The 14,016-nt window shown below is 41.5% G+C and overlaps 1 protein-coding gene across 1 annotated transcript; it reads right to left on the bottom strand.

Annotated features, from left to right (window-relative positions):
• usp2b (ubiquitin specific peptidase 2b) lies at nucleotides 1-8,026 on the bottom strand. Its single transcript, XM_085421230.1, has 12 exons — nucleotides 7,669-8,026; nucleotides 3,272-3,319; nucleotides 3,055-3,178; nucleotides 2,852-2,963; nucleotides 2,661-2,771; nucleotides 2,300-2,364; nucleotides 2,094-2,197; nucleotides 1,846-1,926; nucleotides 1,667-1,745; nucleotides 1,293-1,400; nucleotides 1,082-1,202; nucleotides 1-829 (listed from the first exon to the last, which is right to left on the bottom strand). The coding sequence occupies exons 1-12, from the start codon at nucleotides 7,852-7,854 to the stop codon at nucleotides 724-726; spliced, it is 1,245 nt and encodes a 414-aa protein (XP_085277356.1). The 5' UTR covers nucleotides 7,855-8,026; the 3' UTR covers nucleotides 1-723.
• Between the last annotated feature and the right edge of the window lie 5,990 nt (nucleotides 8,027-14,016).

Genomic DNA, 14,016 nt, shown 5'->3' with positions numbered 1-14,016 from the left:
TTAGTGATGGATTTTAATAATTTACAGGCGCTGGACTGTCTTAGGCTTTAGGTCAGTCACATTTCCTGGAAGAAGCTGCTTTGGTATGTGCTTGGTGTGACTTTTCCACAGTACAGTTACATTCGCTGCGCTGTTGATAAATACTGTACAAAAATATAATAGGACGTTCCCTCTGCACTGGCAGAGAGGGAAACCATAAAGCTTTGTTAAATTATATATACACATAATGCACGCTCAAGCTCTGACATCATATTAAATAGAATAAATTATATCTTGCATTTGGTGTGTGAGGCGTGCTTCTCAAGTCTCTGTAATAACAATAAATGCTTAACACTAATAATCTATATTCAAAAGAGAAAAAAAATGCACTCAAGTGACAAAAGAGAAGCTTCAAAATGTCCTTTTTGAGTGAAATAAGGAAAAAAAAAAAAAAACCATGCTTGCATATTGCAAGCAGTGTATTGCAAGTTTCACACTTTTTACATTTCCTCCCACTGTTGTTTCACTTCAACCCAGCCAGTGAGCGAAGCTTTCAATCCTTCAGTGTAAATATGCCTTCACATCCACCGTTTGGCGTCTCGGCGCTCCTTTTTCACAGCTTGCATTGGTCGGACTCTCTCCACTAGGTGGAGCCATCTCCCAGCAGGCAGCGTCTGACTCCTTTGTTTTTCCTTCCCTGTTATCAGTCCGAGTTTAGCACGGCTTATCGCTCCTCGATGGCACCTAAAGCCGACACGTCTGGTATTTGCTGTGTGAAGGGGTGGCCAGCTCGTAGAAGAGGACGTAGGCATTGCTGCTGCGAACCTGGCTGGAGGACATCGGGCTCACCCTGCACAGAGAGAGCACACGGGAAACACTGAAGCGAGGGCAGCTTAGCACAAAGTTAAATATTTGCACATTATGAACCAGGCTCCAAACATGCACACTTTGCTGTAAAGCTGTAATGAGGTCAGCTTGATGCAATTAAGATTAGGTCACTTTCATGTGACAGCAGGTATATACAGCTTAATTAGACTTTAACCCTTTCTGCCAGTCTGATAAGATGATACGCTAAGTAACACGATGATGCGAGAGCTGATACCTGGAGTCATTGTAGCTGTACCACTCTCCCAGAGCTGGGTTTTTGCAGTAGGCTGTGTAGTGGCCTCCCAAAGCGTTTCCACTGTGGTTGGACACTGCATAGAGGTTATACACAGGGCGCTCTGCAGAGAAGAGACAACACAGCTGTCAGTCAACACAGCGGCAAAGCTAAAATAGATTGATTGTCCTTCTCTCCTCTGGAAAATACATACCGCTGGATTCTGAGGCAAACTCCCGCAGGTCCAGATCTTTAAGAGGGAAGTTGACGTAAGTGGAGAGCTTGCTGGCTCGGACGTTGGAGTCTGAGAATCGTTTAAGGTCTGAGGGAACACTGGGTCAAGGATCAAAACTGGTTCAAAGATAGCTTGCATCGATCATGCGAGCTACAACCGACTGGCAACAGGCAGCAACTTCCAGGGAACACCTGCCCAATGGTCAGGAAATGGACATTTTTTTCCTAGTGACTGGAGATTACCAGGGTGTGAGCAGCCAGTCTCCATGCTCAATATATTTATCGCACATGGCATCATTGAAATCTCTCTGCTTTCTGGAAATATTAAAATGCAAAGATGTGAGGAAAGGATACGAAGTACGAGGACCTGAGGGAACTTCTGGATGCTGAACCTCTTGGTGCATTTTCGTCTGGCTTTGCATTTGGTGCACGTCTAAGAAAGAGATGAACACGGTGTAGGCAGTGTAATCAATACATTGCATCATCTTTACAGAGGAAAGTGAGACTTGGGTTATTTATGCATTGCCTCTTACCGGTCTCTCCTCTCCATCCAACACATCTTCCTTTGTAAAGAGTCTCAAGCAGTCTTTGAGAGTCACTTCGCCTGAACTCTTCTGTGGAGGCAGACAAGTGTTAGAAATCAAGCCCTGCGTGAAGACTTGCCTAACGCTTATGATTAAGATCGGTAACCTCTACAAAAATTACATTTACAACGTGGATATAATTTTTAAATCCGTGGCTTATGCAATGCGATAATCCAAGACCACAGCAGGCATTTTACCTGTGCAATAGGTATCGAGAGGTCCCAAAATGGATCAAACACAGTGGAGCGGAAACCACAAGCTGTGCAAGTCAGAGAGCTTTTCAGCTGCCCCACAAACAGATCTATGGGCAGGATGGAGGGCCATGTTAAACATTTATATTCCTTTAAGGCTTATTTAAGATTATTATGCAGCTATGGGTTAAAAAAATAAAGAAATCACTCACCCACTACTTTGCTGTCCTCTCTCGCCAAGTACATGTTCCACATCCTTCTGCCTTTTTCGTCATCCCTGTAAAATTAAAAAAACAAAACAAAACAGCAAAGTCAAACCGATGTTATGTTCACCTGCAAACCAGTGATAAAAACTTCAATTAAAGCCTCTTTAAGATCCTTTGCAACTCAGATATTGATAAGTAAACTTATTGTTAATATTAATTCACCAATTTTGGGGTTCGTTTCTCCTCCAATGGCCACAAAATGTCAATTACACAATAATTATAGATGAAAGCTCGCTATGTTGACCACTGCAGCCCAATCAGGGATACAGCAGTCACCCAGACAGGCTGAGTGTGAGGCCACACTTACGCGAGGTGGTCAAAGTCCAGGACGGACACTTTAGGGCGGACCGTCACCCGGTTGACTTCATTATGGAGACCGTCCAACAAGAAGCGGAGAAATTCCTGAGCATCCTGTTGGCTGTAGAGGGAGACGTTTTTACTTGATTTTACTGATGTGCACGGCTTCAGGTTGACTTTAAAAGAAGGCGGAAAACTCACTTGCAGCCAACGAATTTTGGAGCACACCTCTGGACCTGGTTCCTGAATTCAGAGGGACTGATGGGCTCATTGTTTGCAGAGGTCCACAGGCTCTGAGTCAGCTTTGCAAACTCTGAGGTAGACAAATTGCAGAAATCAGACCACCATCTCAACTTGGTAGGGAATTAACTCGATTTAAGATCTGCAAAAATAACTCATCGTACCTTCGATGAGAGCAGTGTTTGACCTGCAGTTGTTGTTGAGGTCTGTGATGTGGCCGTTTCTCAGACAGTAATCTCTCAGCTCTAAAGTGTTACTCAGACACTGGAGGATGGAGTTCATGAAGCACTGCAAATCACATCAAACAGAGAGGCCCGGTAATTATTAAAGTGAAGACTAAACAGAGTTATTTGCACTTAAAGGACAAAACGTGACACTTACAGTGTTACCCAGGTTCTTCAAACCCACCAGGCCCTGAAGACTCTTGTTCTGCTCACAGAAAAAAAGAAAAGAGAGATGTCAACATTAAAGATTTACATGACAGTAAATGTGTTTTTCAAATGACAGAGCAACTGATCGGAGGCACTGCTACATTTATTCACAAGCACTTGGTAGTGAGAAGGACAGTAAACCAGTGAAAGTCTGACCATGCACAACAAAAATGGAATCGAATGGAATATGCAAAATTATAGTGTTTTTTCCAACATGTGTAACAACAGGTCAAAATTCTATAAATTGCATCTATAACGTGTTAAACAGCAACTGTTCTTTCAAGGCACTGGCGACAGTAGAAAGGAAAATCTCCCTTTTAACAGGAAGAACCAGGATTAGGGAGAGTCAGCTTGACTTTGAGTTTGAATCCTAAACATATTGTATTGTTTTTTAATATTTTATTTATCCTCATAAAAAGGCTAATCGGTTAAGTTTTGAAATAGATCATGGTTTGGATTAAAACACAGTTGTTGCCACTTTTAAATCTCTATTTTCTCGGCTCTGTGGTTAAGTGTCACCATTTTTACGAGAAAACAAGTGCAGCCTACTCAAAATGCACTTTATTGTAATGAATGCAAACCTGCTAAAAAAACAAACAAACAAAACAAAGGCCGAAGAAGCCAACAGATCTGCATGCACCATCAGTGTGATCAAACCACTGTGTGAACAGCAGCTTTGTCAGATTCCTTAAGAGTGAACGAGTCTTAAAAGACAGGATGGCATTCGTGCAATGTGTGCGTTATGACGGTCACATTGCTGGCACGGGTCTGCCGTGGCTATCGGCTAGAGTTCCACGTGCTTAGATTAGATACCACGGTTCGCTGGGACGCCTCCCTGCACCCGTGACTGTGGTGAGCCCACCAGCTCACGCCAACGGTGACATAACGTGAGCATGTGACGCTGACCGGAGACAAAAAGTCCCCCCGGTCTGCAGGAGCGCAGCGTGGCTTTCAGTTGTTTGTGTAAAGTTTCACATCACTGCCTGAAGTCACGGATCAGCTGGTTTAGTTTTGGACATAACTCGTGCCGCCGTAGGTTGGAGTAAATCATCTGTGGCCCGGGAGTGATGCAGGTGTCAAAAAAAAAAAGTCTGCTGTGCATGAGCTGACAGGATCCTTTTACAGAGCGAGACAGCTGATGTGTGATTATGACATTTTTATGCTTTATGGCTTTTTTTTTTTTTTTTTTTTTATCCCCCACAAAGTATGAGGGTGGAAAAGACATTCAGCTCAAAAACCTGAACATCTGCAACATAATTAAACAAAGATCATGAGTCAGAGCTGATGTTGCTGCTCGGTTCACAGTCAGCGTGTGCGTAAAACTTTGTGCCGCCTATGTTTCCGTCAGCGCCCCGATGACGGTACTTCTGCACGCTGCTCCTGTCAGCAAAGGCGTCGATGCGTGACAGTGCCGAGCTGCTCTTCGACATCATGATACACTCTTATTATAATGTTCCCTTATGCAGGACGGGCTACAGGTCACAAACCTGTTAACAGCTATCATGCATGTCAGAAGAAACAATGATGACATTTATTAAAGAGCATGGAATCCATTTATTTCACATTTTTAGTATTAACAATGTCCTGGAAGAGCCAGAGACTGACACTTAAATCTAGTTTGTAGCTTGTATCAGACCCAAAATGAACTTAAAGCCTGATGGTTTCTTTCTTTTTAAATGAAATGACATGCTGGGGTTAGCTTGTGGGACTCTAGTCTGTTTTTAAGAGCCGTCTCCACAAAGAACAACCAAGCTAGTTGCAACTATAGTACACTAATTACATTTATGCATTTCATTTCTGCAGCCCATTAAGTATTAATCCTCTAATAGTGCATTTTTAATCCATATTAAAGCAGCACAGGTTGCAGGCATCCTGGGTTCTGGATTACATCTGGATGTAAGTGGTTACATAATCAGAGCGCTCCCTTTAAATCTCCTGATGGGCAGTTCAATTCAATATTGTTTATATAGCATCAAATCACAACAACTGCCCCTCGAGGTGCTTTATATTGTATATCGTAAGGTAAAAAGCCTAAAATACCACAGAGAAAACCCCAACACTCACATGACCCCCTATGAGAAAGCACTTGGCAATAGCAGGAAGGAAAAACTCGCTTTTAACAGGAAGAAACTGGCTGAACCGAGCAGAAAGAGAGGGATTTTGGCCATTTGAGAAACCTTGGAACCTTGGAAACAAACATTTGCAAGAAAAATTCCACGTTGTCTTTATAGCGTCCGGTGGAATTCTTCCGTGACAACCGGATTATATCTGCGTTGCAGTGCTTAACCATGGAAACCTGAGCCGAGCAGGATGAGTGTATCAGATTACTAGTTAGTAATGCTGAACATTAACAAATCTAATATATTTGAACAAAGTAATGTGATTGTTCCCGCCTTTCCTCCCTCTTATGTGCCGCTGTGATTATAAGTACTTCTAGCTGAGAGCTTTGGTGCCTCGTGATCACTGTTTCCATCCCTCAAAATAGAAGTATGACTAAACAAGCGATTAATTCCCCTTTGCCTAAAATCTTTGTGTTTCTCTTCCTCTGTGCACTATTCGAAGGTGACCATATGGTGTGGGCCCCCCATCTGCTCCGGTGAGCACCAGCCGGCGGGGCTCGGCACACTCAGCGGGCGCCTTTTGATTTAAACGACCCGTCCAAAAATCGGTGGAAGCGATGCGTTCAGGTGAACCGGAGCTCGCCACGCTGGTCTTTGTGACTTCAAAGAAAAACAGAGAGACAGAGAGAGAAAGCGCAAGAATGTGCCCTAAAGCAGCTCTGCATGCCTGCACAAGGCCATATAACATGTGATGAAGCAGGCAGCCCTCCTGCATACGCATGGTGCCAGCTTACACCACTCCCTTGGAAACAGTAGAAACATAAATCTTTGCTTCATGAAAAGCAAAGCTGGGAAAAGTCCAGAATACTCAAGTAGAAGTACTATTACTTTCCCTAGACTGTGCTTAGGATACGAAATAATGAGCAGGAACAGAGGAATTTATAAGTTATCCGATTATTATTTTTTAATGAACAGCCAGTTTCAGATGTTTGAAGGCAGCTGTGAAAAGCTGCACCCTGATGCTGCGGATAAGCTCCTGCTAACAGCTCCCTCTGGCTGTACTTTGACTTTGAGTTGAAGGCTAAAGTCAGCTAAAGCATGCTGATATGTTTAAAGTAAAACAAAAAAAAAGAAAGAAAGAAAACCCAAGAAATTCTGACTTTGAGAGGCATTCACTGCTGCTGGCATTTCTGCTACAGTCAGCGGATAAACTAATCGGCTGTAGATTTCTTTCCACCTTTTCAGATATTCAGAAAATGTCCTGCAAAATATACAGATCTTCTGCTTTTTTTAAGTGACCATAAACTAAATATGTCTGATGCCATCATCACAAACAAACAAAACAACCAAGAAAGTCTTGACCAGGTTTTCTTGGGCATCTGTTCGGCAGGGGTGGGGATTTCACTGAAAGCCAAAATATTAAAATACGCCTTCAAAAGCGACTTAATTAGAGACTTATTGACAGTGTAAACACCGACAAATGCACTTTCTGAGTAAACCAATAATATCCCCCATCAGCGACGACTGGATGTGTGTACGTTGTGACCTCAGGTAAACACCGCAGACCCACATGGACCCACATGTGCAGCTCTACGTGTGAACAAAATGTCCTGCGTAAATGATAAGTGGACATTCCTTATCAACAGCTTTTCTTCCTATTACACAACCAGCTTGAATAGTAAATAATGATGATGCAGGGGTTAGAGCAGCCCTTAACCCCCCCTACACCTGCCCGCTTGTGTGTGCGTGTGCGCTTTCAGCCCAGTACTTCTCCATTTCGACACCAATGACTGGCTAAAGGTCAAACTGAGACCTCCACCTCAAATCCTCTGGCTCTTCACAGGGTTTACAAGTTTAATGACTAAAGGCTCAAGAGCTGTTAAAACTGACTCCTTTAAGTCAGTGTACCTTATGCCTCACTCACAAATTCATCTAGTTTGTGTGATCCTTACGTATCTGCTGTCTATTTTGCTCTTGTAATCCCATTTCTCCTCATTTATCATCATATTTTTACTCTTTATGCATCATTGCTAATAATTTCATCCCAATACCTGTGCAGTAATATACTGAAACGTTAGCCTCGTCAGGGCCTAGGCCCCCTCACGACCATATATCGTGGTGACACCCCTGGAAAATCAGTTTAGGACTATATACAAAGGCATAAAAACTTTAGTTCTTTATATATTTTCAGAAAGTCTGATAAATTCAGACAGGCACCAAAATAAAATCATGCAGAAGGAGGATGCTTTGACACAGATGAGACAGATCCAGGGGGTGCTGGACTCACCTTGGCCTGGTTGATGATCAGACCCATGAATGTGGACACCAGCACGGACCGGGACAGCGGGTGGCTCCTGCGCCTCATCTCCGGTCTGTCACAGGGGAGAGCGGCCGGGTCCTCCGGCACCGTCACGGTGTAAGAGTGTCGCAGAGACGGCATGTTCGTTGTCCGATAGAAAGATTGTAGCGTCATCCAAATAGCAGCTCCAAATCGCGCACACGCAGGTCGTTCACTGAAGACGAAGTCAAGTGTAGGTAAATGGATGCTGAGTTGACGCGCGTGGGATCCCGCTGTGCGTGCGCAAAGTCAGTATGTCTCTTCTGTATCTCACCTGCACGCAGATCTCCTGTGTTGTGACTATCAGAGCGCGTGAGCTGGAGTTTTTACTGCGTGCGTCCCCTCCCACTCCGAAATGACTGGTGCTGCCTTTACGTGCTGTGGGAAATCTGATTACCTCTACTTTGCGCATCGACAGGTGTGAAATAAGCAGCTGTGACCTTCGATTAAATCACTTATTCAAAAACCTGTTTCAGGAAATCAGTATGTAAAGCATTGCAAAGTCCGTTAAAAAATTTACAACTTTTGTATATTTAATGACGCCATCCACAATTTTACCTCCTTACAAAAGCAAAGTTTTCTAAATTACATTCCCTTGAAGTACACAGGAATGGGTTGAAATTTGTGCTCCTCATAACTACAGGAGATCATCAATCCATCCATCAGCTGGAGCCTGTCTCAGCTACCGTAGGGCAAAGGGGGAGTACATCCTGGACAGGTCGCCAGCCTGTCGCAGGGCGACACAGAGAGACAGACGACCAGTCACACTCACATTCATACATGTGGGCAATTCACGATCAATAATTAACGTAACTCACTTAATGTCTTTGTTCTACAGGAGATGTCTGTATTACATTTTCATGACTTAAAATGAAAATTAAGCTCTGTTAAAAACTGCAAGCAAGTTCATTTTTGTTTCTTTCTTTCTTTCTTTAAACACGTGTCACAATCTCTATTTTTTTAATGCAATTATTAGAACCCACTTTGAGCGTCATTATCATGGGTTTTGTCAGAGTTTCAATAGCAAAACTGCACCAGTTTTAGAGCACTAAATACTAATGCTGTATGTCATTATAGTAACTTACTATAATAGCTTACTGTTAGTAAGCTGTTTTACATTATTCTTAAAGTGACGCTTAATTTAAGTTTTACTTTCAATGACAATTCTTAATAAATTCTTACAGGGACTAGAAAAAGAGTGCATATTTCTTGCATATTGGCATCTTGCTTGCGGTTACTTGAGTTTCAGGCTCCAGTCCTGTGGAAACAGCTCCCAGTTTGTGTTTGGGAGACAAACACCGTATTTACTCTCTACTTAGTTTGTCCTATCATGGGCGTAACTTTGTGCTGAACATTGAGGGGTCGAGATCTCTGTCTAAATAAATAAATAAATCTGGGTAAATTCCCAGATGATTAAAAATGCAACTATTTTGCTGATAATCACTGAAATGAGTGAAGAAAATCAACAGTGCAAAATGCACAATCTCATCAGCGTTGAAGTGTTCAAGTATCTCAGTTTGAACCATGGTGAATTAATAACAGGGGGAAATTGCACTTGATAAAATTGAGATAAGAACCGAGACTGGGATAAGACCTCTAAATAATAATCATGCCTGAAAGCTGTGTTATGCAACCAGCCAGAGCACATGCATGCCATAAAAATTAATTAACTAAAAAAAACAAATGCGCGTTTAAGGTCGGCACTGTGAGGGAAACTCACCCTGCCAGCTCTGCCCCAAATAATTATACAAGAAACAATTGCAACAAAATCACACCCTGTTTTAAAGATGGCATTAATCCTCTTGTGCAAACACTTCCACTTTGCTGCTCCACGCCCAGGCGAGGCCTTTGTGCCTGTGGAAATACTCGTGCCTGAACAAACCCAGGGAATCCTTTCTTATAAGCTATGCAATTACATAAAGTTTACACTGAGTCACTCACTTAACTGCTTTCACAAAGAGCAGCAAATAAAGAACAATGAAATACCAGCAGCGTTATGAAATGAGGAACAGATGCACGCTGAAATGCTTTGGTCTGTTGTGGTTGGTGACTGTGGAGGACAGTAGAAATGCAATACTTTTACACCCGCCGATCACTTTCTGAGGTGCAGCTGTTCTTCAGCCTCTCAAACGTCTTATGGTCACATGGCAAGAAAATCAACAGCCTATTTATGCAAGATAATTCATAATTTTATTTGGAGGGTCATAACCCCCCTAACTTGTTTTTCTTTGTGTTGTCTTGTTTTTATGTGTTTATGGGTTTTATTTACTATACCTATCATCCATACGTAAGGAGCTCAGTCTGGGGGGAGTTCTTTTTTCTCCTCGTCTTTCCTCATGTTGTGCTTTTTCCATTGTTATACCTCTCTGCCCCGTCTTCCCCATGTGATGTTTGTGTAATGTATGTATGGTTGGAAGGGTAAGATGGCACTGGGGTAAGGTCGACAGCCTTCACCCAATTTCTTTCGGGGCCAACGTTCAGGATCAATAAAGTTTTATTTAATTGAATTGAATTAAAGGTCCAAAACATACAATATTAATTATAATAGTTCAAATGTTCAGTTGACTCTAATGTAAGTAAACAACCTGAACACTTTTTCTCTAATAAGTTACTTTGTTACAATAAGTATTGCATTGTATGTAAGTAAATACAATAAAAGTCATATTGTAACCTTCTGTTGTTTTAAGAGGTGAATATCTTTTATACGAAGTACACAATGTATAAGAAGGAGCTTTACATTTTATGGCCACGTGGACAAAGGTAATGTTTGAGCTTGATCACAATTTCTTTCAGCCTATCAGCTCTGATAATTCAGACACAGCTCAAAGAGCAGCTGATCTCTTGTATTGTGTGTTTTAATGAAGGATATTCATCAACAACAGCATAAACGAGGAGGCAGAGATGAAAGTATTTCTGCTTACAGCTTTCTAACAAGATGTTTTCAACATCACACAGCAAGGAATAGTTTGCTGCACTGCTATAGGAAAGAAACAGTCATGTTTTATCTCAATGATTTTGGTTTATAGAAACTATATAAAACAGCTTTGAGTTTGATAAGAGGCTTGTAAACTTTAACAGGTCCATGTTAGCTTCTATGATTTCATCTACTGGCTGCAACGGCAGGACCATTAAAATCCTGGAGCAAAGTCCGGTGGCCTCATAGTCACGTAGCGCAACGCTTAGCTGGTGAATCAGATTTTATACCTATATGTAGCACTGCATGAGGAAAAGGTGAAACCACGCTTTTAGTTCCACAAATGATGTCATTTTGAAAATGACATAATCGAAAATGTGGACAGAAGAGATAGAAGAGAGGTTGAGGGAAGTCAATCATTAGTGTCCTCTGGATTTTATGAGTATTAGCTCCACATTTAATGAGAATCTGACCACTTACAGATTTGTAGCACATAACATTCAAACATGCAGCCCGATCCCCGTCAAACTACCACACTGTGGAAAAAATGAATGTGCACTAAGTAGGTCAGTGAGGCAACGCCTGAAACAATAGCAAAGCAAGCACAGCTAAAAGACAGAGTTCGAGAATTATTTTTAATCAACCCTATAATTAAACTCTCCATACGCACAGGAAGAATGAAGCTTCTTGACATTCCAGCCATGGATAATTGTTACTGCATGTTAAACATGACACACATTTCACTGGGTAAAGCTGCAGGTTTATCAGGGAGAACTGGCTTAGTAGCTTTCGATGAGAGGGTGAATTTAGGATGATAATCTGTGAGAGTTTCAGTAATTGTTCACTGTCTCGTGTGCTGCTGCACTGATGCAGCTGGTATAAAAGAAAAAATAAGAAAAAGGTTTTTTTTTGTAGTTTTTCTGCTGATTAAGCTTGACCTTTTTCCTCTTGTCTAACCTTTTGAACTCTCTGTAGCAGCACACTCAGAGAGAAACTGTTCGCTCACCCAACCCACCGAGTCACAGTGAGTCACCTGGAACAGCATGTGTTGCGTTTCCCATCGTCACAATCTGTATTTTGAAAATGACCACAGACTTCAGGTGAGGATGATGAAAGTGTTGCAGATGTTTGGTCCAAAACCAACCTGTGAACCCGATACGAAGGAATGGGTTTACTTGAGTCCTTACGATAAGTGTTCAGATATTTAAATCAGGACTACATCCTGAGGGTAACATGTAAATAAACATACCTAAAAAATAAAACCGAAGCTGTGAGGTAAACCGGGCTCCAGAACTGAAAATGAAACCAATATTAAAATACCCAGTGACTCCCAACAACCAGTCACCAACTGGTTGGGAATACACAATCATCTACAGCGACCAGTGGTTGCCAAGTTGGTCACCAACTGGTCTAGTGACCAAAAGGAAAACAAATGTGTGAAATCATTTTGATGAGCTTTTAAATGTTTATTTTTTTAAGTTTTCCCTGTGTCACACTTCGTAGACGGCCCCTTAGGGACTCGTCTCACAGCTGATTACATAGAGACCAGTGCTGTTTGTCCACCTCAGATAAATTTGATGGAAATGTTTATAGGTTGTTGCCTGCAGTTCAATTCATATATTCATATATTTATTTAATATTTAATAATTATTTGAACCTAAACAATCAGACGACCCTGTATAAACAAGCATTTGATGACAGCAGGAAGGAAAAACTTCCTTTTTCACAGGAAGAAACCTCCGGCAGAACCAGGCTCTGGGAGGGACAGCCATCTTCTACCACCAGTGATGGGAGAGTGACAGGATAAAAAAAACATGGTGTGGAAGAGAGCCAGTTGGAACGATGCATCAGACATTTTGATTATTTTTAATAATTCTGGAAGCTTGAATCAGTAAAAAATGTTGAAAATGTTCGCAGCTGTGCCGATTTCAGAACTCCAAAATCACAAAAATGGCTCGACTTGCCGTTATTTGTTTACTATCTGTTATTAAATGTTCACTTCTTACTTTGAAGCACCGAGACCCTAAATAGTCAAACAGCCGCTAAGATAGCAGCTAATTCATTCAGCATCTAGCTGGTGTCTGCAGTGAGATTAGCTGCACACACTCTTTGAATCAGGTTATGTGTTGCCAGGTTGCTTCAACAGATGGGTGGAAATTGTATTTAGCAAGCGGACTGTTGATTAATAGCAAACCAGATGGTCCCTCTCCTCTTTAGTCCGGAGGGAGTGGTGTTCAAGTTCTCCACAAAGAAAACTTGGACTCGTCTGAGCACAGAACAGTTTTCCACTTCGGCTCAGTCTCTTTTAAGAAGACAGCAGCATTTCTGGATCATCTTCACATGCGACGTTTTCTTTGCACGATAGAGCTTTAACCTCTGTGAATGACACAGTGTTCACAGACGATGATTTCTGGAAGTCTTTCTGAGCCCATGAAGTGGTTTTTAATGCAGAACACAAATTTTCTCCAGATTTCTCCAGATGTTCTGAATCTCTTGATAATTTTATAGACTGTAGATGATGAAATACTCGAAGTCTTCACATTTTCACATTGAGGACCATCACTCTGAAATTGTTTCGCAATTTGTAGAGTTTTCATTTATTTATTTTGCTGATTGGTGATCCTCTGCCCGTCTTCACTTCTGAGAAACTCTGCCTCTTTAAGATCCTCTTTTTATATCCAGTCATGTTACTGATCTGCAGCCAGTTAACCTGACCAGTTCCTCCAGCTGTTTCTTGCTTTCTCTTTCAGCATTTTGTTGACGTCATCCTGAGTTTTGTGAGACGTTGCTGCCATAAAATTCAAAATAAGCGAATACTTTCATGACATAGTGAAACGTCTCAGTTTAAACATTTGATATAATTTTTTTTTGTATTGTAAAAACAAATATGGGGTTGTAAAGATATATTGTATCCTATAGGTTGCATTGGTAGGTTGAAAGCCTTAATTTCTAATGAGCTACCGTCGTGTGTCTGATTATATGGGCTGGATGTTGTTGTTTAGCAGGATTTATATGCGTTCAAATAATTTGATTTACTTCAAGCCTGTAATAGATGATTAATTATTAACCTGGCTAGTTAATGAAGGAAATGTACATTCTTACTGTGCACAATCTCATCAGCGTTGAAGTGTTCAAGTATCTCAGTTTGAACCATGGTGAATTAATAACAGGGGGAAATTGCACTTGATAAAATTGAGATAAGAACCGAGACTGGGATAAGACCTCTAAATAATAATCATGCCTGAAAGCTGTGTTATGCAACCAGCCAGAGCACATGCATGCCATAAAAATTAATTAACTAAAAAAAACAAATGCTCGTTTAAGGTCGGCACTGTGAGGGAAACTCACCCTGCCAGCTCTGCCCCAAATAATTATACAAGAAA

This window comes from Rhamphochromis longiceps, linkage group LG10 (assembly GCF_057381845.1).
Source record: "Rhamphochromis longiceps isolate RC_006_pf linkage group LG10, R_longiceps_female_GT1.1, whole genome shotgun sequence".
In the NCBI taxonomy this organism is placed as follows: Eukaryota; Metazoa; Chordata; class Actinopteri; order Cichliformes; family Cichlidae; genus Rhamphochromis; species Rhamphochromis longiceps.
This window is presented reverse-complemented; position numbering and strand designations above follow the sequence as displayed.

Coding starts and splice junctions, on each gene's coding strand:
- usp2b (XM_085421230.1), bottom strand. CDS start 7,854: ATGACGCTACAATCTTTCTATCGGACAACGAACATGCCGTCTCTGCGA. Junction 2,365..2,660: donor CTGGACTTTGACCACCTCGC/GTAAGTGTGGCC, acceptor TTAATTTTACAG/GGATGACGAAAAAGGCAGAA. Junction 1,203..1,292: donor GTTTGCCTCAGAATCCAGCG/GTATGTATTTTC, acceptor TCTTCTCTGCAG/AGCGCCCTGTGTATAACCTC.